Source organism: Apostichopus japonicus, chromosome 6 (genome assembly GCF_037975245.1).
Source record: "Apostichopus japonicus isolate 1M-3 chromosome 6, ASM3797524v1, whole genome shotgun sequence".
NCBI lineage: Eukaryota > Metazoa > Echinodermata > Holothuroidea > Aspidochirotida > Stichopodidae > Apostichopus > Apostichopus japonicus.
Window position 1 is genome coordinate 17,968,710 of NC_092566.1, and position 25,933 is coordinate 17,994,642.

Consider the following 25,933-nt stretch of genomic DNA (forward strand, 5'->3'; position numbering starts at 1 on the left):
AAAAAAAAAAAAAAACTCAGCTAGCCAAACTGGAGAACAAGGTGAAGTCAGAAACGCCCACCCTCCCATCACATTAAACTATATTTATATCATTTTATCATCTTCTATTAATTGCCCCCCCCCCCCCACAACCCAATTGGGAGGAGGTTCTCGGCATCAATAAGCTGATCGATCCTTTCAGTTCCAGACTGCAGGATTTCAGACAACCCTTTGTATATAACGATGAAGCATTATTATTTCTCATTTGAATCACTACTATTTGTTTTAATATAATATCATAATTGTGATATGGTGGATTTCAGTATCAACTCACAGTTGGCGTATCCAATTTTGGCTTATATGCATTCTTGAGAAATGAACTCGTCCAATAAAATCAATATTGTTGAAAATTATGTAAATTTATTTTTAGACAACGAAACAAGCATTGAAGACTGGCCGTTTTGTGAATATGTTTCGGGCCGCCGGCCCTATATATGAGGTTTAGTGGTATAGTAATAACGATGCCGCATTATTATTTCTGATTTTAATCACTGCTATTGTTTTAATATAATATCATAATTATAATATCATTCTTTAGAAGTGAACTGTTCCAGTTAAATTCAATAATGTTTAATATTTTGGTATGTTAAACAAAGAAACAAGCAATGAAAACTGGCCGTTTGGTGTATGTGTTTCCGGTCACATGATCTATATAAGAGATTTGTGTAGATATCGTATATATTACGCTTAAACAAAATAAACGTCAACGCTAATTTTGTGTAATTTCTTCTTCTTCTTCTTCTTTTTCAGTGAAAATACGAGAGAGTCTGGATTACCTACTTGTGTGATGATCCATGACAGGGCAGGATTTAGTTTTGTGGTGGCTCGGGACCAGGCGATAGTGTGGGCATTGGCAGCATACAGTATACCAATTACATAAGCGACATATACCAATAACCATTAGAGACACATAAACTTCACAGACATGCATGATCACCTCACAAGCATCTTAAACTGTGTAGCTGCTACTACAGCCATACCTGCAGTGTTAACACTAGTTCTTAACAACCATGACGGCAGTGTTTGGTATATCTTTACACTATAGCAATACCTGCAGTGTTAACACGGCGGTTTGGTATTTCTTTATACACTATAGTTGAATATCACGTGACCACATCTCAGGCATCCAGATCGCGTATAACTGTCGTATTATCATACAATACTCTCTATCGTGTGCGATATGTAACAAGACGGTGATAATGTCTAACTATGTGGGCGGGCCTTAACTATGCCGGAATGGAGTGGGGCGGGGCCGCAGTACATGTGGCCCGTCCTAGATAAGGAACTGGGTAATGAAGGAAAAGTGAGATGTTTACTAAAAGAACAGTGGTGGATGAAAATTAGAGAGACCTTCGCGTCTCGGCCTTTTGGCTAAGATCATGTGTAGTATCTGTTCCCCAAGTTCGAGGGGAATCGTGATACACACCTGACGATAATCACACAGTCAGTCTCGATACAAGGAGGCTGCATTAGGTTAAGAGCGGATCAGTCGTTCGGTTGATCGATTTTTGCCCAGGTTCATTCCTGAGTGACCTTTCTTAGAAAGTACATTCACTGTGTCAGAATTTCGAAGTAGGCTACTCCCTGAGAAACTAAACTACCGTAATTGACGCAGAGAAAAAAGCCAAATGAGCACAGACAATTTGACAAATTTCATAAACAATAACTTGTTTGAGTTCTTAAAATGAGAATATCGTTTCAATTAGTATAGTTCTTTGCTATTGAATGGGCCTTTATTGAACATAAACCTATTTTACGAGCATTCCTACATTCCTTGAATTTAAATCTTATCAGTAATTGCTAAACAAAAGTCCAAGTCCAAATGCAAAGATACAAAGTAAACCCCAAAAAATAAAAGAATTTTTATTGTTTTTTTGCAAGAATTTTTTTAGTATCCCCCTGAAACTGCAGGCGTAAAAATATTACTCTGTATAATTCAGGATGACTTATAGACCTTAAAAAGTTTGGCAATATATAAATCACTACGTATGCTTAATCCATAGGCAACATCCACCGAGTAACATACACATATGTTGTAAAACCAAGGGAAAGATCCAAGTTCGACAATATTGGTCGCTATTGTGCGTGCGTCTATAAGGTTAATCTTGATGAATTTAAGTCCAAAGACCATTATCAAGCGTCCTTGTGGAAGCGGCATTCACATACATGAGGAAACAATCTATTAGGTAACAAGGGTAACACATGTTAATGATAATCCGGGTTTTCTAGATTCGAGTTGTCTGTAATATACGTATAGCCTGTATAATATTTAATATTAATTTCTATTTTATGACGTAATATATGGCTTCTATACACTTATTTGCACATTTCTGATGGTTTAAAGGTTGCAATTCCTTACGCTATAACAGCACTAAATTCCACGGTGGTGGTGGGGGAGGGGCGGGGTGGGCTGGGCTATCCCCGCCTCCGTTTTGAGGAAAACCTTAAAAGTGTCCCATTTCGTATGGTCTTTGACGTTATATAGGAACATTATATCTTCATAACAAAAAGAAGACTGGCCTGCATTCTGTTCTATTTAAGATTCTTTATTTTCAATCCATGAAAATTGTATATATTACATATACTGTAATTTATTTTTGTTTTAAATGCAAACACAAATTAATTGCACTATCTGCCCGACTTTACATACCTTTAGATAACTCTTTGGAATATGTATGTTGAACCATTGGCTCAAAATGAATTACAATTAATACTCTCAATTTTAGTACGTATTTGGTACTGATAATGAAAGAACTTTCAATTGATTTTCGAGTGGAACATCTTCATTTAATTCTTCAATCCTTGCTTCATCCTCTCCCCATCTGATATATCGACATTTCCTCATCGAGTCAAACAGTTCACCGTCTTCCAAATATTCTTCCTGATTCCCCTCTTCGGTCGGTGTGAGGCTATTTTTCCTGAAGTTGCGCGCTTGTTCAATGCTTTTGACCTCTTTGTGCAACGCGTCCATCATGCTCACAGAGTTCACACGTCGAAATAAAGAGCGCGTACTCTTCCGACGTTGATCCGAAGCCGCAGTTGGGCTCATTAAAGTAGAAATAGGAGACGGTTTTGCAATCTGCTCTTGGAACCGGTTGTGTAAGCCCCTTTTACTGAAGCTTTCATCGCTTATAGACTGCCTTGTTCTTGTATTAGCATCATCGGTTGGCTTTGAGTCGTCACCTGTATCATTCTTGTCAACTTGATTTCGTGATAATTGAAATGGTACTTGGTTACCCCGAGACATGCGTCTTTTGTGTTTTTCTGCTTGAATATGATACATTTGTAAATAATTAGTTTTCCATACTTTGCCAGACGGGACGGGTTCCGAGTCCCTTTGTCGGCCAGTCTTGGGACGTTTCTTCGGTGTCACCGTCTTCTGTTGTTTCGTTGGGCAAGACGTTGGCCTTGGGACTAACTGACTAGTCGACCCACGACGAGGTTCTGGTGAATCGTCTGTCGTTACATTCCTGTTACGTCGTTTAAGTCCCATCGGCACATCTTCTAGACCGCCAGAGATAGCCGTTTCATTGTCATGAGTTACGCCCGCTGTTGGGTTAATTTCGTCGTCCCCATCAAGCCCTTCTCGTTGGGTAGTGACTTTCACGGACTCATCAATATCGTTTAGCAGTTGTCTGTAATGTACCACTTTTATCTGGTCACATTTCATTGTCGAGAGTTTCCTTGTAGACATTCTCGTGTATTGCTTCCGTGCTTCTGGCTTTGCCTTCACTATTTTCTTCGGAAGAAGGGACCCAAGTTCCGCAGGTGTCGGAAGAGTGACAACTTTTGGATGGGCAAGATACGATGGCATGTCCGTCTGTCGCGGTAAGCGAGGCCGTGGACATTGTGTATTGCTGACATTCCATATTTTCTCTTGAGCTTCTCTGATACTTATATCACGGCTACGTTCCAAATCCTTCAAAACGGATTCCAAATTATTGTCATAAGTTCTGTTGAGATTGTAAGCTTTGGTCAAAATACGATTCGATCTCGCTTTCCATTTGTCTAATTTTCGACGATAAACTTTCTCCGAATCATTACTCATTTGCATTGTAAGATATGCTATATATATATCTACATATATATACAGTTTGAATTTTCAATTTACCAAAAGAAGAAGGTAGTTCACGAAAGAGATGTTGCGTCATCACATGGTGGCTAAATAATCAGATTATGTTCCGGAGGCCTCTGACAATAATGGAACAGCTTGCTCTTCCCAAATTGATAACTCTTATATATATAATAAGAACTTTTCACACCTTGGAATAAGTAGTCCCTATTTGTCTTGCTCTGGCAGAAGATTATTCTCGAGTAATCCGATGTACTTAAACTTGGTACGAAGAATAAAGTCGCCTCCGATGATAGCATGGGTAATGATTTTATTGGTTTAAATTCACGTTCGCATTCCAAAAGATCAAAACATATGAAAGAAGGAGAAGATAAACAAACCATATCAAGGTGACCACGAGTCATTGTCTTTAAATCTCGCCATTGTTGTATCTTAATCCATGTAAGCTGGTGGTGTATTGCTCCTAAGAGTTGCTTAAGCCGTCCAGGTCCTCAGTATTATATCTTTTCAGAACAAAAACATTTTCATAACTCCACAGTTACACGTCCATTATTTTGCAGGAGATTTCTCTTTAGGTAACACGCGGTTATCACCTTCGAGGTAGCAAAGTTTACACGTCGACTAGAAAACATGTTTCTATTCGAAAAGCAAGCTCTGTCTACCATCTTGACTGCCAATATTATGACACGGTCGTTCTTTGACCATGGTTAAGACACTTAACTGTTGAGGCCTGTAGCCAGGTTACAAAAACACCACTAACTTGGGAGCTCCAGCATTACAGGCTTTCGCCATGATTTAAAATCGATATTTGGTACAAGCCTACGCCGCGTTGCATTCATAATCTGGCCCGACGGGACCAAAGAGGGTTAATTGTTCACAGAGTGAAAACAGCATTCAAAATAGGATTGTCACATATTCATTGTCTCCGGTCAGTAGTCTGAACTAATCAATTAACAAACAGTATTGAGATCGATAGGAAGTTGTTCCAAGATGATCCAACGTCGTTTTAAGTGCCACGAAGTGGTTAGGATTTACCTCGACTCTGATTTAGGTCGTTACTGAATAATAACCTTGTTTTTCTTCAGGTGGAACGTGATACATTATGAGTCGAATAATGCGGAGTGATCTTGGCCGACTAACGCGGAGGGATGTTAGCTGACTCGAAATAAACTATACAGCTCCAAAGTGTCCGCATCGATTAGCTTCCGATAATAGCCCCCCACTCCCCAAATTTGGATTTGTACTTTCTTTTTGAATCTTGCTTACATTTGAAAACTAATATAAGTCTGTTCAATCATCATCGTCGTTTGAACTTCTCGAACAGATTATACTAGCCACCGGCATTCACTCAGGCTTCTATATCTGAATTATTATTATTTGTTTCACCACATAGTATAACAAGGTGAACAAGACAATATAATTGCAAATAAGTAAAAAATGTGAAAGGAAGTAAACTAAGAAACCATTTTGGGATTAATCGATAGAGTACTCCCATCAAAGAAAATAGATAACCTTAACACCTATAAAAGAACTACCCCCCCCCCCAAAAAAAATAGATAACCTTAACATGTAAGTTAGTACTAATGTTACAAGCGCTTACAATCTCACATGACCCAAGGTTCCAGATAAATCGAGATCCAGATCGGACCCTGTAAGCCAATCATGCCACTGGCGATTTTTTTTTGGTGCCTTCATATTTATGATGAAAATGAAGATATATTATTACCTTGTCGGGCACACTCTGGTCCCCCTAATGGACCCACTACCACCCTCCCTTGGGGGTGTATCTTCTTAATCCAACCCTTTCACAAGTCCTGTCATAGTCAACAGGTCTCAAGGAACCCTTCCAATCAGATTAACCAATGTTCTTTATTTGAGTTATGCCTGCAAAACTTGAAAGGAGCAAAAGGGGGACGTGGGGGGGGGGCGAGGGGGGGAGTATACGATGGCTTAGGGGCCATGAGGATGGTAATTCAGCATTGATAGTTTTGGTTCACTGTTCCAAAGTGAGAAAAGACAGAAGGTAACTAGATATGTAAGGAAGAAGATCACTTCTCTCAGCCAATCAAATGCCCCATAAGTACATGACAATTTCTATTGAAATCTGAAAATTACAAACATTTTGTCAAACCACTAGCATGTTGAAAGGAATATGTTCTAATAAACTAAACTTATGTAACCATATCAGTAGGAATATGAAATAATGTACAGAATCAAAATATTAAATAAAAATCAGAACACGACATTTCTTCGTCTCCTTTTATTGGCTGCACTTACAAAAATTAATTAAAATTGGTTAATATTAACTTGAGATACAAGAAGCATTATAGTTGAAAAGACATTTGACAAAATTATTCAAGGTAACAATTCGACTTACAGCTCAAAAGCTACTAGCAACAGCCAGTATAAGGCAATTGAACTTCACCGCTTAACAACAACATCTTCAGTTCTTCTAAGAATAGGGCAGAATTCCCAACTCCGTAAATCGACACTTTTAACCTGTAAACTATTGATTGACAAGTTAAGAAGCCGTCAAACTGATAACTTCATTACCACAAATACGTCAGATACTTTCCAGGCAAGTGTTGAATTTACCCGCGTCCAAATTTCAGCAAAATGCAGACAAATCGAATAATATTTTGAAACTGATGCAATCTGACATTTCACAGTTACGTGACCAATAATAATGCCCTTCATTTCGAAAATTCAACATTTTGTACAAATATAATATACTGGTGACTTTTTTCATTCAATCAATTTAAACATTTTGCTTTAAAATGTTAACCTGTTGAAATTTTTTAAGTAAGTTTGAATAGTTGAAGTAATCAAGTTTTCATTTTGCAAATAATTGAGAGGTTGATCATTTAATAGTCACTTGTACAGAATGGTCAACTGGTTGCAACTTTGTTAACTTATTCAGTGAACACTTATTCATTCTTCAAAGATTTGATAATAATTTTTACAGAGAGATCTTAACATTTTGATGGCACCTTAATATTTCCGTAATAAACTGGTCAGACATCAGTTTCCACGGTGCATGTTGCTATAAGTACATAAATAAGATCAAAATATACAGGCATTTTAACTGATCTTACTTTTTCATTTTTACAAAAAATGCTGCAGGCAACAGTTGAGGCAAATCAAATATTGAGGTAACTGAGTCAGAGGTCCAATATTTGCTGAAAAATATCTATTTTCTTTATTCTTAATTAATTTTCTTCTTGTAACATGATGACACATATAGTTAGCATAGTGTAATTTGCCCCCCCCCCCAAAAAAAAAACAACAAGCTTTATGGTATCGTGGCAATTGCTGTCACTTCGTTTCCTAATGTCAGTAAACTAATTTTTGGTTTGAAGAAAGAAAACAAATAAAAACAGAAAGGAGAGAAACAGGTACATGGATGATACAAAACTTGTGAAAATAAGATTCACGTTAAACGTTTGAGATGAATTCATTGTTCCCTTCTTGGGATATAATCTTTACAAGGTCGTCGCTTTTTCGACCTGTGCTAACCTCATACAACCTTTCACCTCCATCAAAACACAACAGACTTCTAGAAGGCAAGCTATGGTATCTACATACCAAGCACTGAGGCCTGCTCATTTACGATAATCTCTTCTTGAGATATATGAGATATATAGCGTTGACAAACATAGGCAAACAACCACACACACCACACATACACAAACACGCATACATCAATATGATTGCAAAAAGGTAATAATCTAATTGAAACCAACAAACGGAAAAAAACAACCACACACACACCCAAAGATGCATACACCATTATGATAACAAAAAGATGACAATCTAATTGAAACCAACAAACAGAAAAAGGAAAGCCATAACTACCATTGACTCTGATGTAACTCTGATCATCTTTTTTTCTCTGTTATACAGGAATTGAAAAAAAAATAAGATGAAACTTCTCAATCCAATTTGAGGTATTTGGCATTTCTTTGAAACCCTGAACCATGTTCTACATGGTAACAGATCTGATACTGCTATGGGCATTGCACTTTGAGATTTAAATACGATGGATGGACAAATGCTTCGTCCGAAGAAATCATATTAAAATTGTCCTGCGAGTCCACTTGGGCGCCTGCGACGTGAAATCTTAGACGGGATGAAAATAAGAAACTTAACATGCATGCTTTCAGAGAGTTTGCTGTAACCTCTCTTAATTCATGCATAGAAGAAGCGTACTGCGGTGGATCCAGGGTTTCTTAGATGGAGGGTCCCACCAGACCCAGAAGTCGAGTAACGATAGATACTGAAATAACTAACCGGATGGAGGAGCATAAGAAAATAACCCAGTGAAAAAGAAAATACGAAAAAAAAACCTTAAAAAAGAAATTACGAAAATAACCCCGTAAAAAAGAAAATACAAAAATAATCCCATTAAAGTGCGCTGAATTGTTTCACGTGTACCTTCTTTTTCTAAGTCTAAGTCTAAATTGTGTAAGCAGCTGCAAAAAAAAAAGAAATAAAATTGAAAGAGAGGGCGGAGGAACCCTTCCACAGCTCTGGTCAATAACCCTTATATTATGAATGACAACCATTGAAAGTGAAGCAGAGTAAATCACTGGCCACGAAACAGACAATAGAGGAGCAAATCTGCTCTGTATTCCTACTGTATGTCCTTGCAAGTTATGTCCAAATATGATACACACTTTTCTGTGCTTGTATTGACATAAACTGACCCAGTAAAACAGTGAAGCAGAGTATATCACTGGCCACGAAACAGACAACAGAGGAGCAACTCTGCTCTGTATTCCTACTGTATGTCCTTGCAAGTTATGTCCAAATATGATACACACTTTTCTGTGCTTGTATTGACATAAACTGACCCAGTAAAACAGTGAAGCAGAGTAAATCACTGGCCACTAAGCAGACAACAGAGGAGCAACTCTGCTCTGTATTCCTATGTATTCCTACTGTATGTCCTTGCAAGTTATGTCCAAACATGATACACACTTTTCTGTGCTTGTATTTACTTTAACTAACCCAGTAAAACAGTGAAGCAGAGTAAATCACTGGCCACGAAACAGACAACGGAGGAGCAACTCCGCTCTGTATTCCTTTGTATTCCTACTGTATGTCCTGCAAGTTATGTACAAAATATGATACACACTTTTCTGTGCTTGTATTTACTTTAACTGACCCAGTAAAACAGTGAAGCAGAGTAAATCACTGGCCACGAAACAGACAACGGAGGAGCAACTCCGCTCTGTATTCCTACTGTATGTCCTGCAAGGTATGTACCAAATATGATACACACTTTTCTGTGCTTGTATTTACTTTAACTGACCCAGTAAAACAGTGAAGCAGAGTAAATCACTGGCCACGAAACAGACAACGGAGGAGCAACTCCGCTCTGTATTCCTACTGTATGTCCTGCAAGGTATGTACCAAATATGATACACACTTTTCTGTGCTTGTATTTACTTTAACTGACCCAGTAAAACAGTGAAGCAGAGTAAATCACTGGCCACTAAGCAGACAACAGAGGAGCAACTCTGCTCTGTATTCCTATGTATTCCTACTGTATGTCCTGCAAGGTATGTACCAAATATGATACACACTTTTCTGTGCTTGTATTTACTTTAACTGACTCAGTAAAACAGTGAAGCAAGAGTAAATCACTGGCCACGAAACAGACAACGGAGGAGCAACTCTGCTCTGTATTCCTATGTATTCCTACTGTATGTCCTGCAAGTTATGTACAAAATATGATACACACTTTTCTGTGCTTGTATTTACTTTAACTGACCCAGTAAAACAGTGAAGCAGAGTAAATCACTGGCCACTAAGCAGACAACAGAGGAGCAACTCTGCTCTGTATTCCTATGTATTCCTACTGTATGTCCTGCAATTTATCTACAAAATATGATACACACTTTTCTGTGCTTGTATTTACTTTAACTGACCCAGTAAAATAGTGAAGCAGAGTAAATCACTGGCCACTAAGCAGACAACAGAGGAGCAACTCTGCTCTGTATTCCTATGTATTCCTACTGTATGTCCTGCAAGTTAGGTACAAAATATGATACACACTTTTCTGTGCTTGTATTTACTTTAACTGACCCAGTAAAGCAGTGAAGCAGAGTCAATCACTGGCCACGAAACAGACAACCGAGGAGCAACTCCTCTCTGTATTCCAACTGTATGTCCTGCAAGTTATGTACAAAATATGATACACACTTTTCTGTGCTTGTATTTACTTTAACTGACCCAGTAAAGCAGTGAAGCAGAGTCAATCACTGGCCACTAAACAGACAACAGAGGAGCAACTTTGCTCTGTATTCCTATGTATTCCTACTGTATGTCCTGCAAGTTATGTACAAAATATGATACACACTTTTCTGTGCTTGTATTTACTTAAACTGACCCAGTAAAACAGTGAAGCAGAGTAAATCACTGGCCACGAAACAGACAACGGAGGAGCAACTCCGCTCTGTATTCCTATGTATTCCTACTGTATGTCCTGCAAGTTATGTACAAAATATGGTACACACTTTTCTGTGCTTGTATTTACTTTAACTGACCCAGTAAAACAGTGAATCAGAGTAAATCACTGGCCACGAAGCAGACAACGGAGGAGCAACTCTGCTCTGTATTCCTATGTATTCCTACTATATGTCCTGCAAGTTATGTACAAAATATGATACACACTTTTCTGTGCTTGTATTTACTTTAACTGACCAGTAAAACAGTGAAGCAGAGTAAATCACTGGCCACGAAGCAGACAACGGAGGAGCAACTCTGCTCTGTATTCCTATGTATTCCTACTATATGTCCTGCAAGTTATGTACAAAATATGATACACACTTTTCTGTGCTTGTATTTACTTTAACTGACCCAGTAAAACAGTGAAGCAGAGTATATCACTGGCCACAAAACAGACAACGGAGGAGCAACTCTGCTCTGTATTCCTTTGTATTCCTACTGTATGTCCTGCAAGTTATGTACAAAATATGATACACACTTTCTGTGCTTGTATTTACTTTAACTGACCCAGTAAAACAGTGAAGCAGAGTAAATCACTGGCCACAAAACAGACAACAGAGGAGCAACTCTGCTCTGTATTCCTACTGCATGTCCTGCAATTTATCTACAAAATATGATACACACTTTTCTGTGCTTGTATTTATTTTAACTGACCCAGTAAAACAGTGAAGCAGAGTATATCACTGGCCACGAAACAGACAACAGAGGAGCAACTCTGCTTTGTATTCCTATGTATTCCTACTGTATGTCCTGCAAGTTATGTACAAAATATGATACACACTTTACTGTGCTGGTATTTACTTTAACTGACCCAGTGAAACGTACATTACACACAACTTTTAACATGGAACTTCAAACACTAGCAAACCATATGACTCAACTGAGAAGGCTTACCGCCACAAATTCCTTGTCCTAGATTTCTGTCGGGTCTTCATGTTTCACTATAAACCGAGCCGTGCTGTACAATATCCTTTTGCATAATAGTAGTTTATTTTGTATTACATGATGAGCATCTAGGCAGCTGGGTGAATTTGAGGAATGTAATGTTGACTCCATCTGTCTCATCTGTAAATGTCCTTTGGAGTCTCCTCCGTATTTGGTCCTTCTCTGTGGTGATCATCATCTGGTGAACTTTAGGACTGAAGGCCCTGCTTCACCTGTTTGCAAGGTATCCAAGGCCCAGTGGTACACACACTGGGGCAATATAAACTGCTGCCAGCTAAGTATTATCATCCAACTGGCAGCATCGTTGTGGCCTTGAAACCACAAAACTGCCATCCCTTTGTGACAAAGGAGGAATCGTGGCATATTGGCGTCTCAACCGGGTGCAGAAGTGCCTCTGACCAAGCAGCGTACCAGTTTTGAGTCAGTTATAACCGGTAGACAAAAATTCACACCATTCTTGAGTTCTACAAAGATGAACATATTTCAACTCACCATCTTGTATTTTTTTGTTTTTTTGGCTTCTCTGTGCTGACCGTCCTCTCTGTGATGACAATCCTCTGAGCAGGTGACTGTTATAGCAGAATGCAGAATCTGCTGCATGACACACAGGAAGCTATGACAGTTGCTTCTGCCAGAAGTTGACCTTTGACCAGCAGTGGGAAGACATTCTTCAACTGTACCTGATTGAGGCTCTCTCACTTTGGGACTCCCCGGTTGGCGACCATTTCAGCAAAGTGGACTTCTGGAATGTTGGGTAAGCTCCTCCATGAGTAAGAAATGACAAGGCCAGGTCTACTGGAGCCAAACCTGGATGAAGATTGCAGCAGAAGATACTCACTTTATAGGTTCACTTATTAAGGTCAGAATTGACTAATTTGATAACTATGTGCCATGAGCCATGCATATTAAATACGTCAGACTTCTCTGGGAACTACTATTACTATTGTTCAGTGAATAATTTATCCGGTATAGCACGGCAGCATGCTATGCGGAATGGACAAATCTCTATACGTTAGTGCAAAAATCGTATAGCAATTTATGTGCACAGGGAAAAAAAGCGTATTTTTATATGAAACAAAGTTGATGGCCTCCAAAACTGCTACACAAAATTGAACAGTAAATTATTTCCCTGCTGTTGTGCGTCGTCGTCATCGTCATCATCATCATTATCAGCCTTGGATGTCCCATTGCTGAGCGAGGGCCTCTCCTCTAGTCATATCTGTTTTGTGCCAGTCTACTCCACCCGTACCCTTCTGTTCCACAATTGCATCTCGCCATCTTGCCTTGGGTCTGCCTGCTCTTCTTCTACCATACAGCGGTTGCCTGCATTCTATCGCCAATTCTTGTCCACCTTTCATCATTGAGTCTGCCTCTGTGTCCTGCCCATCTCCATTTGCATTCGTTGGCTGTCAAGATGAGTACATCTTTAACCTTTGTGTTATGTCTTATCCATGTGTTTGTTTTCTTTCCTCTTCTTCTCACAGCAAGCATCATCTGTTCCATGCTGCATTGTGCTGTTTGGAGTTTCTTCTCCATCCTCTTTGTGAGTGTCCAGGTTTTACATCCATAGGTCATTGCTGGCAAAACACATTGATTGAAGAGTTTCCTTTTAAGGCACTGTGGTAGCTTGTGGTTTTGTAGCGCCTGTGAGTTTGTGTTGAAGGCTGCCCAGCTTGCTTGTGTTCTTTTGATTTCTTTCATTTGGTCACCATCTGGCCCAGATTTCTTGTCCAAGGTAGACGTATATCTCCACTTCTTTCAATTCTATCACTGTGTGCCACTACTATCAAACCTTAATGATGCATGAACTTGCATTTAGTTTGGAGTCCTTTCCTTTGAAGCACTGGTCAGTGAACTTGCATATCATTATATAATATCAGGGAATACTTAAATGTTCAAATTTTGTGTAGTAGTTTTGAAAGCTTGAACTTTGTCTCTTACACATACTACTGTCCCTGCATACAAAAGACTGTGATACATCTTAGCACTAAAACAAAACAATTTGTGTATTTTGCATAGCAATTTGTGTATTTTGCATAGCAATTTGTCCATTTTAAATAGCAATTCGTCCATTTTGCATAAAAGTTTGTTCCTTTTACATAGCAATGCATCCATTTTGCATAGCATTTTGTCCATTCTGCGTAGCAGTTTGTCCATTTTACATAGCAGTTTGTCCATTTTGCATAGCAGTTTGTCCATTTTGCATAGCAACGTGTCCATTTTGCACAGCAGTTTGTCCATTTTACATAGCAATGCGTCCATTTTGCATAGCATTTTGTCCATTCTGCGTAGCATTTTGTCCTTTCTACATAGCATTTCGTCCTTTCTACATAGCATTTTGTCCATTTTGCATAGCATTTTGTCCATTTTGCATAGCAATTCGTCCATTTTGCATAGCAATTCGTCCATTTTGCATAGCAATTCGTCCATTTTACATAGCATTTTGTCCATTTAGCATAGCAATTTGTCCATTTTGCATAGCAATTTGTCCATTTTGCATAGCAATTTGTCCATTTTGCATAGTAATTGACCATTTTGCGATGCAGTACCAGATAATGTACTCTCTGAATATACAGTCATCAGAGATCAGTATTAATATACACAGCCTTTATATAAAGCAAACCTCGAATGAAAATGAATAAAAGCTAGACCATCAAAGAAAAATTTAAGCTGAAAACAAGAAGAATCTTAGAAATGTTCAGTCCGTGTTACAGTCTGCTCTCTTAAGGAATGTCCAAAATTAATTTCAAAGCATCAAATATCCACTCTGAATAGGATGTTTATTTAGGACAAGGTTTTGAGAGAGTTCTTTGATTTTCAGTACAGTTTATGATGTGTTTTGTGAGTGCCCTCAAAATTGGCACTGGGCTCAGGTGCCTAACAAGAGCACATCTTCTCTACACCTTCCATAACTGGTTTGTTACCAATCAACTTATGCATGCTAAAGTACAGTATGCTCTGTGTTACTAGGGATTTATGCACAGTATCTAAGTCCACAACCCACTAAATTGCAAGAATATCTGATTGTCAGGAATGGTCACATGACACAACATCAGCCTATCAGAGCCACCAGAAGAAAAGAACAGCTAGACAGGGCTGTACAATCAATTATTGAGGCATCTAGGTGTCCATAAGCCACAGCTGGATATAACTCTATCTATCTTAGTGCTTAGCAAATACAAAACAACATCAGCTGTCTAGACACAGTGAGAGAGCCTTTAGCCTGAAATGCATCTAAAAAAATCCTTCCTTTCCTTTCAAAGCAAAGTGCAACTTCAACATGAAAATAAATCATCAATGTGCTTTCACAATCTGACTGATATGGAGGTGTCCTTATGTATTGTCATATCCTGTCTCTTGCTATCACAAGCAGCTAAACTTAAATGTTTAAATTTGGCAATCTATTCCGAAAGTGAAAACACCTCCGCGTCATAATTTCAAACTTTGCAACAAACGACAGAGCAGACATCCTATTAATAACAAAACCTTGATTTCCTGTGATGCTGGTAATGACACAATGAAGTATCATTTGGTAATACTCCCTATTGTGCAGACAAGTTTTTATTTGATATGAAGTCTGCCAACAAGATACTTTTGAAAGTTTGAGAAAGCGGAAAATGCCTAATGGCATTTGCATCATCAAGTGACCCCTGTGAACACTTCCAGGCAAGACTTGCCAATTTTCTTTTTCTATTTTCTTTTTGTGTCCACAAAACTTAACAGGAACGGGGAGGGGAGATGGGGGGGAGGGATGAAGAAGGGCATATGTTACCCTAGTAGGGTCCCAGAGGGAGAAAGAGATGGTATGTATCTTTTACTGCAGCATTCCACCTCCTCCAGCTATAATGCAGCCTGCTCGATTCAACACTGTACGGGCAGTATACCATAAGACGCCTTTGCTGAGAAGTTACATGTAAAACAATCGGACCATGCAGCTCCCTTCTGAAACGGATAGAGCAAGTCTTGTGAACATAAGAATCAAACGATTCACATGATTCTGATATTTATATTTGGCACAAAATTTACGAACCTTTTCTTTATGACAGCTGCGACCTCGTCGGCCTTCTTATTACTACAATATGAATGTTCTGTGAAGCCGTCCAGACAGACAAACACGAGACTTTGGCAAGCCTGAAATAAGGAAGGAAGTCTGTGGCAAGCCGAGCATCTAACAAAGGAAATGAAAAGAGATACTGAGGAAGATCAAATTATCATCAACTTAACAACAAACTTAAATACAGTACAATTCAACGACCTCTGTATACTCTTTCAACCATTTTGGATTGATAACTGCACTAGTCTGTGGACAATCACCAGCCGACTTTTCACGACCTGTTTATGTGCGCTTTTGAAGCTACTCTTCTAAAAATTTACTAAACATGGGCAACATTTGCAGCAATGTATACAGTATTCTCCAATATTGTTCTTCTTGCAAATCAATATTGGGCACCAAAATTTGCCTTATACAACAATAAAACAATAAGCCAAACTGCCATTGCAGCTTTACACATGACAAGTTTAGCCAACATTAATATATCTGTATGAATTGCAAAATATTGGCAACTTTACAAACATCACATGTCCTATAAATAACATGGGAAATTCAAGGTCACTTTACCCACAACAATGAAACGTGAGCAAAACCTACATTTGAAGCCTAACACAATATTGCAAACTTAATGCCACAGCAATACAGTCAACCAGCAAGGGTTTAGGCAACCAGCCGTCTTTAGCACGGCCAGTTTCGCAAAATTACTGCCAATTTTACCGTGCAAGGCTTGCAAAATATATATGAAGTCGTGCAGTTTTCTCAAGTTTTCAGTACAGAGTACGAAAAAATACAGAGTTACAGAAATGGGACAACGATGTCAATATTGTTTTGATTTTTCTCTTTTTGGTTTCCGACTTTCCCAAATTTTTCTAATCAAATATCGTATTGACTAACTAAACAGCTTGCGTTTTACCCTCACATGGGCCCCTAAGGCGGGCCCCTTGACCCCCGCCGTGAGGAGCAATCGCTCCGCGACTGCAATGAAGTCTAAGGTATCATGATGCTCCAATATGTACGAATATTAGATACAGGTGCATACTTTTTTAAGGCAGTTGGGCAATAACCATTTCTGAGAAACCATTTGATGTGATGGCATGTACACAAAAGACGCTTACTGTAGCTGTTGAGTCACATGTGCTGGCTGCAGAACCATGTGTATTCAGGTACAGGGGTATGGAGATATTCCAGACACAGAAATAGGAACAAATACCACATCAGTACTATGAAATCTATAAAGGAGTTTTGAGTGATGGGTGGAAGTTGGGTTTGATTATAACTTCTCCCAAGCCGTTCCTCCCACACGGTTCCTCCCACCCACACGGTTCCTCAACCAAGAACCCATCATAGTTGGGATGCCTTTATTATCCTTAGTACAAACGATTTCACTGATAAGGATCAAAGCAAATCCAAATTAAACCATTAATACAGAAAGCACCTACTTTCCTCTCTGTGTCAGGATACAGAGTCTCCGCAGACACGAACATCGTTGAAGTGACAAAATAAATTGAGGATTCCACTGGAAATAGCTGCTGCATATCCTGGTGAAAGAATCAGCGAAAGATTGCATTTTCTTAATGCTTCGAAAAGCTAGAGGTTTACCTTGCTATGAAAGAAAGACAGTGTTAAAGTGCTAGAGAGTAAAATTTCTGTCCCAAATTAGAAATCAAAAAGAAAAATGTGTGGATATGAGTCAAAACAGGGTCCGAGGAAAAACAAGTCACTGTAGGGTATTATCAGGTGCTGACTAGAGCTGCAATGTTACAGAATCAGGGTGGATGAGAATATATTGCTTAGAACAACCGAAAATTCAATCAACTGAGTGATTTCTTGTCAAAATTCACATGCGAACATTTCATGAAACTTTAATAATGTGGTTTTGTATTTACTAAGGTCTAATTGTGTTTACAATGCTTCAGACTTTGACCTATTTTGACCTCATGTATGACCTTTAACCTCTATTTTTTCAACACAGGGTAAAAGCACATACTGTACTACACTACAGTATCAAGTGCTGATAAATATATTCCATATAAATCAAAATTAGGTCAAATCATTGCAAATTTGAGCTGTCAATATGTAGAGATCAAACATTGTTTTTATTGTAAGGTATACCATTTCCATGAAAGAAAAACTAAATTAATGATAAACTTTACAGGAATTATTTATTCAAATATGAAATTTTATTTTTCTATTAATTCTATATGCCATAATTGCTGCACTTAATTACATTTCAAAACCTACCTTCTCAAACAAGTTGTCACAATTGTGCAAAAGATTTATCAGTCTGTATTAATCATCAGATATGTCAAAGTTTTGAACACTGAAATTCCAACCGTTTACTAAAATATAACCAATTTGACTGACTTCGATACAAATATGACATTATCATGCGAGCAATGAGAATGAATTCTACCCCTAAGGGTTACCGTAAATCAGACAAGAGCTGCATTTGTGGCAAGACTGTATTGAGATGAGCGGTGAGCTGCGGATTCAAGAAACCTTTTGAAAATTCCAAGGAAAATGCTATCAGCTTTGAGCAGCACCAGGACAAGTTGACCATAAATTTCTTCGACATCTCCGTCTGACGGGACACCGTTAGGGAAACCTTCCGGAGTTTCTGGTTCTGCTTGACGAGTTCAAGGATATCGTCAAAAACTTCTCTGTTGGCAAAAACGAATAGACTGAAAAATCCTATCAAGCCCCTGGTATTGTTTTTATTGGTGACCCTTATTTGCACCGTGATCATCTCCAGTGGCAGATGTGGTGTGCTCCATTGGGAGCAAATATCCCTTCTCCTTTTAGAACCTTCATATTTATAAGTTTTTCTGTGCTTAATTGCTAAATCTTGTAACATTTTGCTAAGTTTGCAAAGTACTTTACGTTCAAGATTTTTTCCATTTTCTTTTCCTAAATTTCAGCATTACTGTATCTTTTCCTTCTGAAGTTTTTGGAAATGAAATATTTTTGCTACCCTAAAAAAGGGTTGCAAGTTTCAACCCCTATTTTCAATAGTAACAGGGTTGGGAGCTTGTCAGGGATGGCAGTATCTGGGTTCAATTTCTCTCAGTAGTATTTACGACAGACCATTATCTGTTTTAGTTATGCACCCCCACTACCCCGGCCTCCTAAACTAATGTCTTCTGGTTGAATTCTATTACTGTTTCACTGTAAAACTAATGTACTGCTTTTAAGTAGTTTTTAAATGTTCATCACTTCTGTACTTCTGTTTTACAGACATTGGAGTTTAATGCAATTAAAATATCCCTCTGCACAAAGAATTGAGCTTAAGGTATATTTCTATAAATATGACAGAGAGTGAAATTACACCAACCAGTGGGAGTCTGTGACTGTAATGCTCCTATACCAATCAAAGTTACTGCCTCAGTCTCTGTATGAAGGAAGGAAACAACTATTAAATCCCCACCCACCCTTCATATCATTGCTCCCCCAATACCTCACTCACACCCAACCATGTCACACTGATCTGTAGACTCTTTCCACTTAATACACCAAGCAACCTCATCTGTTAGTCAGTAACATTTTGTCTTGAAGACAAATATCTTCATACTTTTGCAAAATATTAGTCCATTCCTACTTGTTTAAGATGACATTTCTTATCAATACACATTGTTTGTAGGTACAGCTGAATTTGTATATTATGTAATATTACAGCAGCATCAATTTAATTTGCCATTATAAGTGACACTGTGAAACTCGTTACTTTCAACAGCTGATCAATTTATTTCAAATATTCCTACAACAGACCATAAGTTTCAATCACTTCGGTATTTCAAAACTAGAATGAACTCATCAGAGGTACTCTAGAATTTTCAAATGCTAGTAAATTATTACATGTAGCAAGCTTTGCTAATGTACAATTGATGATGACCATTTTACTGAACAGTAAACAATGGGCCATAGTTCTCAATAAATAATAATAATTTGTTAAACTTACCTCTCAATGTCTCCCTCTTGTTGGGAACACTCAGAGTAAGCTTTCCCAATCACCTCTGGTAAGAAATGCCTGCCAAGTCAGATATGATCATCAACATTTTATTGCTATAGTTGAACCAGTTGGCACAATGTTCTATATAAAGCTAATACCACTCCATACTGTCCTTCCATATCATGCTTCAAGGCACTCGTACTGACAGGATGAACAGTTCCTTAGAACCTATATCTGATTCTAACTTGCTCATACCACTTCGTACTGTCCTCCCATATCATGCATCAAGGCATTATGTTTAGTGCTAGCTTGTAGTCGAGTAATTGCAACTTAGGTTTTGAGCGTGATTAATCGAACTTCCAAAGTGTAATCGCGACTACTGGCGATGAATCGATTACAACTATCAGCAGTATTGTCCACAACTGGTGTACTTAATGTTGTACTTCACCATGATTCGGTGGCTTCCTTTATTAATACAGAATGAAACAGCACAAAAGTGTTTGTTGATAGAAATCATTGCACTTTTTTGATACAGAAACTCGAAAGATGTCTCACACAACTTGCTTGTGTCTTTACACTGAACCTGGAGATAAACAGTGAAGGGACAAAGAGAGTATTAAGGGAAGGGGGTAGGGAATAACTCTACACACAATTACACGATTAATAACTCTATACACATCGCCTCAATCATACCCTGTATGGGCTAGATGATGGGGAGAAGAGATAAGCAAAGAGGATATTAAAACAGTGACAGAACACTTACTGTTTTCCTTGTCCAATAACCAGTTCAATCTCTTCTAAACAATTGTAGAAGGGCAACCCATCAAGAATTGACATTTGCTGAAAAATCGATAACAACAGGCTGAATATTATAACAGTTTATCTGGCCACTTGAAGTTAGACTGTAGCTCTACCACTGAACCTTTGTTTTATTATTATGAATCATATCAGCAGTTTTTTCCAATATTCATCTGAACATTAAAACATTAGCAACCTTTTTCATTCCCCTTTCCATCTTCTACTTGACACCCTCTTCTTTCATGCTTGCAAAGGCTTCCATCCTCTCCTACTGTACGTCTATAGACTGACCGAGCCCGCTCTTCCCTCGCCCAAAACAAGAGTACTTCTGTGACAAACGTACCGCAACAACTGCTTGTTCTTGTATTCGCAAGAGAGGATATTTTATTTGGTGACAATCAAAACAACAACAACATTAATATCAAACACTGAATTTCATAGCTTCTGCTGGCATCAAACATCAACTATTGTGATACATGGCAATTCAACTGAACACAACAAAGAAACAAAAACAAAAAGCAAAAAACCCACTCACCTTTGGAGAGCATTTCATGTTTCCATTAGGAAGGCAGCAAAGTTTCAGGCATCGTACAACTGATGATTAATGCAAGAAGAAATGGACAGTTGTGAAACATGGTGAGTAACATTGCATGATGAGGTCTGATGCAAGGGGGGTCACAGGACGATACCGCCCTGGGGACCGGGGTGAATGACCTGTCGCCTCTGGACAATTTGAGATGAAAAAATATTTCGACCCAATGAAAATGAATGGAGCATCATATTTATGTTACATGCATGCATATAAAGCCTTACAGTACACACATGAAGCTTAAATGGGCTGACATACCATGTCCAGCAGTTCCATGTTTTTCCTGTTCCTGGTTTTGTAACAGTTCCTAGACATAGAAAGACATAATAAATACTGTACATTACTGACGTACGTTACGACTGCTTTCAAGTTCACCTCAACAGTTAACATAATTGTCTTCTGTTATAAATCCAGTCGTTTGGTACACATTTCAACATGAATATTAATATATGACATATATGGGACAACATTCATATAATTATTTTGAAGAATAGGACAGACACTGGTAGGTTTAGACTTACTGTACACTACAGTGGTTAATGTTAAGGTTTCGTCTACAAAGGTATGTACTGTACTTGTAGCCAATAATTTGTAAACAATGATTAATATTAGGTTTTGCAGCATACGTAGCCGATAACTAAGCACAATACAAACAAAATTTGAAATGCATTTGGGGAAAAATCAATAATTGGACAAGTCAGGACAACTCACTAGTCAGTACAGTTAGTTGGATTCAATTCAATTTAAACTCACTGAATGGAATGGTTGGACAATTGCACAAAATTTTGCACAATGTCAGGACAATTGCACGTTGACACTTTCAACTATTTACTGTATTTTCTAGCAGATTTCTGTATGTATATAAACATATGCACCCTACCCATTTGTCACCCGGTGGCAGGTGGATGAATGGGCTTGCTATCTTGATATCATCCTCGGCATCCTTCCGCAGAAACGCTGTCCACCACGGTTCTAGTTCAGCCGCAGACGCTCCGGTGGAAACTTGGTGGATGTCTTTGAAACAGATCACTTCGTTGGATGTCCGCATGTACGGCTTAAAATGATTTCTCAGGCAGGTTTGTATCATACTCAGGAACATATGACTGTGCAGTTCCTTAATCACTGCCCTGGGTGCGAACACCTGCTTCAAATTTCCGATATCTTCGGTGAAAAACGGAGTCCGGATGAAGAAGGCGCAGCTGCAATGGTCGTAGCGTTGTTCAAAGGGCATGAAGTCCAACACCAGCGATTCAATGTTTTTAACACAAGGTAACAGACTGTTCCGTACGCAGACGTGACCGATGGAATATTTGAAGTGCTTTAACCGCCCTAACGAGGCTGTGGTTTCCTCGGTGAATGGATGTACTGCTTTGTTGTTCGCATCTAAGGGAACCTTTCCATGAGCACTCAAGCCTAACGCTTCCAGGACTGGCAGATTGTCAAGGATATTTGCCAGGACTGTGGGTGATACATGTAAGTTTGTAAGATCTAACATGACGAGGACTTTTAATCGGGGAACTGTCCTCAAAACAGTGACCATTTTCAGTTGGTAACAATCTGCTAACGAGAGTTTCTTCACTGCTGTTGAAGTCTTCAGGAAGAGCTGCATCTGTCCTTCCTCACACTGGAAACAGCCTCCAAAGCTAAGCGTTCTGGCGTCCACAGACGAGGAGACGGAGAAATAGAGAAATTGAATAAAAACAATTTATTTTAGATAGTATGTAAGTAACCTACTGCAATGATAATACAATAAAATTAAAGGGGCCAAATACTAAAAGCAAAAATGTCAAATATAGCAACTTATGGCTAAAAACAATCTGAAATTACATTGAACTTTGAAGTATTTGTAGCCATTTTGGAGTACCCATTTGCAATGTATTCATAATGTTGTGATGGTCTTTGTGTTTCAAAGTTAAAAGATGCTATCAACTGAGAACTTTACGACAGTTTTACTGAATATTGATGAAATCTTGTTCATCATTTGGCTTCACCTAGAAAATCGAAGAAGCGTTGCCAATTAAAAAAAGAAACGAAAAAAAAAAAAAGACAGGGAGGATAAAATACCTTGACAGAGCTTTATCCAGACTTAAGTTTTTCATTCTTTTATTTGGTACGGAATGGATTCGGACCAGATCTGCTGTCGAGAGCCAACTAAATATCCGAATAATCAATTCGTCTGGAAGATGCTCCAGTCTATTACTAACACAGATGTCCATACTAAACTGCTGTTTTTGCTAAAGATAAAAATAAAGAAGACAATTTTTCTCCACTGTGCACAATGATCAGCGTATGATGGTAGACTGTTATCTATACACATCCAGTACCATCCTCCAACGACTGGTCAGAGTATAGTTAATGAAACTGAAACTTGAAACACAATTGAGAATACACATGCTTTGTGAGTACTGTACTGATGGTCCAAAACTTATCTCTACTAATTTTTAATGTCAAGTAAACATGGGTGATCCTTTCCTTTTCCTTGTTTTTTTTTCCTTTGCCGGGAGGGGGGGGGATGGGTTTGGTGGAGGGAAGACTTATCATATAAGCACTGGAAGAAATTATTTATAAGCCAACAGCAGTGCCATTGGTTAGTGATTGCTTATATTGAAAACATATATAGTTAGCATTATACATGTATAGCCAAATTCACAGACATACACCATTGATCCAAAATGTTGTGGTATTAATTAATTACATGTTTCAGAAGTACTGTACATACATTTTTGGGGTATAACTTTATTTTGTACCCAAAAGTTAGGGGTTGAAATTTATAAGGGCAGTCATATGTTGCAAATTATTGCCATTGTCATAAATTTCTCTAATTCTTACAGAGTGAGCTTACATATGTGCATGTATTTAAAGAAGCTTCATGCTTTCTTAAATCTTTGTACTAGATCCTTAGGCTATGCCAAGTGCAATGGTCAACCTTTGCAAAGTTTTTAATGTTATACTACCACAAAAACAAAACAAACACAAACAAAAATTAGATGTGCAACTGTGCTTAATTGCAGATTACTTCACAAGGCTTGAATCTCACAGGTTATGATCAGAAGTCCCTAGGCTATAATAAACAATGTATTGTTGTTCTAAAAAAAGCCCTGTGTGTGTGGGGTATTCTGCATGGGTGTTACTAAAAACGAATGACAATTGCGTTACACATATCGAATGACAATATGTTGTACACACTAAAAAATTGCGTTGACTAAAACGAATGTGTAAAAGTAAGTTGGCCTGACGTTTCGATCCTAGCAGGATCTTCTTCAGAGGCTAAATGACAAGTTACAGTAACAGAGGGGACAAAAACACGCACAGAATACAGACAGGTTAATGAGCACGGTGAACACAATGGGATGGATGAAAGGGGATTATAAGTAGAAAGCAACAGGAGAAGAGGAGAGGAAGGAGATAAACTGTGGAGGGACAAAGAGAGGATTAAAGGCACAGGGTAAGGAATAAACTGGAGAGGGACAAAGACAGAAAGGTGTGAAGAAAAATGGAGGGGAAGAGAGCTGTGAGAAGAAGAGTGAAAGGGGGGGGGGAGGGAGAAAGGGGAGAAGGAGTAGGGAACAGAGGAAAGTTAGTCATGTCCTTCCTGAATGTTCAGCCCATGAGGTTGAATGGTACGAAGGCGTTGCATCCAGAGCCTCTCTCTGCTGATTTGTACTAGGTCAGGACGGCTACCTAAGGACTAAAACGAATGACAGTAATGACAGTAATGACAGCACAGACATTTGCTTCAACCGGATATCACAGTTCAGACTTCGTGGGTATCTAGATCTAGTAAAGTACGGACAAGATAAAAACGCACCTTATAATAAGCGATTTTAAAAAGTAAATTTAACGTCATTTTTCCGATATTAATTGTTAGAAACTAACAATACTATAATCTTGAAACGGCTTCAGTTATCTTTCTATATAAATCTACAGAGGTAAAAAGCACAGCACTCAAGTGCATTCTCACACAAAAACTTTCCCTGTGGTTTCTATCCGTAAATTACACCAAAACCCTGCAACCACGTAATATGCGATTTTCCTCAAATCATTTTTGCGCAGAAAACCAATAACCGCATTTACTCCACTCCGTTAATCATTCTATCTCTTCTCAACACTGTCCTTCGTTGTCATTCGTTGTCATTCGCTGTCATTCGCAAATGATAATTAACCCTGTACAAAGTCAATTGTCATTCGGTCATTCGCTGTCATTCGTTTTAGTTTGTCCCTTCTGCATGTGCTCCTTCAACTGAGTAGTAGGCCTAGCTTAGCTTTATCCTATAATAATGTTTGCTATCTGATAAAGTTAAGATAGGACTTGCTGGATGTTGCAGGCCAAGAAATTATGTTCAGCTCTTTAACTCCTTGGAAGCCTAAGTGACAGTAAGTATACATTACGTTTGCTTTTATTTGTAAATTGTAGCCTAACTGCAGGGTACATGGTAAATAAACTATTGACAATACTTACAGTACTATTGATTGTACAGTTCAAGGCATTTACACCCTGACACTATAGCTACACTCAGCATAATTTCTTGGTATGACTAATACAATAGCTGCTCATTATTTTCTAAGAACGGTGATGATGACTGTGAATGTGATGCTGGGGTGATGCTGGGTTAGTTGTACAGATGAACTCGCAGTTAATACGCATGCAAAGATTACACAACTGGATAGCGAAGTTGTTCGCTCATTTGGTCAATAAAGGGCATAGACCTAGAACATGTGTGTTACCTTTTCAAATGCGCCGTGAGGTTAGTCCACAAGCTAAGTTTATTATACATGAGAAACATTTAATGATATTACATATCATGATATGTAACTATGAATAATACCTGACACCCATTAGAGTTGCAAATCAAAGTATTGTCCGTAGTAATCCATCAATCAAAAAGGTGAATGTACAATATGATCAATTAGTAATCATTTCTGTCCTTCGATGCATATACGCTTGTTTGGCAATCTACGTGTTAGTGGAGAAGCTTTTAC

At 38.4% G+C, this 25,933-nt stretch overlaps 2 protein-coding genes and 1 pseudogene across 8 annotated transcripts; 1 reads left to right on the forward strand and 2 right to left on the reverse strand.

The window, feature by feature from the left end:
• Positions 1 to 1,390: 1,390 nt before the first annotated feature.
• On the forward strand, positions 1,391 to 1,470 carry LOC139969303 (U2 spliceosomal RNA; annotated as a pseudogene).
• A 1,015-nt stretch (positions 1,471 to 2,485) lies between these two features.
• LOC139969194 (uncharacterized) lies at positions 2,486 to 6,212 on the reverse strand. The gene has a single exon (XM_071974076.1). The coding sequence runs from the start codon at positions 4,091 to 4,093 to the stop codon at positions 2,762 to 2,764; it is 1,332 nt and encodes a 443-aa protein (XP_071830177.1). The 5' UTR covers positions 4,094 to 6,212; the 3' UTR covers positions 2,486 to 2,761.
• A 2,347-nt stretch (positions 6,213 to 8,559) lies between these two features.
• Positions 8,560 to 25,927, reverse strand: LOC139969193 (uncharacterized). Of its 7 annotated transcripts, none has more exons than XM_071974069.1 (11): positions 25,780 to 25,927; positions 23,018 to 23,178; positions 21,834 to 22,605; positions 21,212 to 21,260; positions 20,900 to 20,958; positions 20,330 to 20,406; positions 19,576 to 19,644; positions 18,047 to 18,280; positions 17,060 to 17,158; positions 15,600 to 15,737; positions 8,560 to 12,376 (listed from the first exon to the last, which is right to left on the reverse strand). In XM_071974069.1, exons 2-11 carry the CDS (start codon positions 23,167 to 23,169, stop codon positions 12,265 to 12,267), a joined length of 1,761 nt encoding a protein of 586 aa, XP_071830170.1. In that variant the 5' UTR covers positions 23,170 to 23,178; positions 25,780 to 25,927; the 3' UTR covers positions 8,560 to 12,264. The 7 variants fall into 7 exon arrangements, with proteins under 7 accessions (XP_071830170.1, XP_071830176.1, XP_071830175.1 ...); XM_071974075.1 differs by having other exon boundaries at positions 23,018 to 23,175; positions 25,780 to 25,896; XM_071974074.1 differs by having other exon boundaries at positions 23,018 to 23,187; positions 25,780 to 25,888.
• Positions 25,928 to 25,933: the final 6 nt, after the last annotated feature.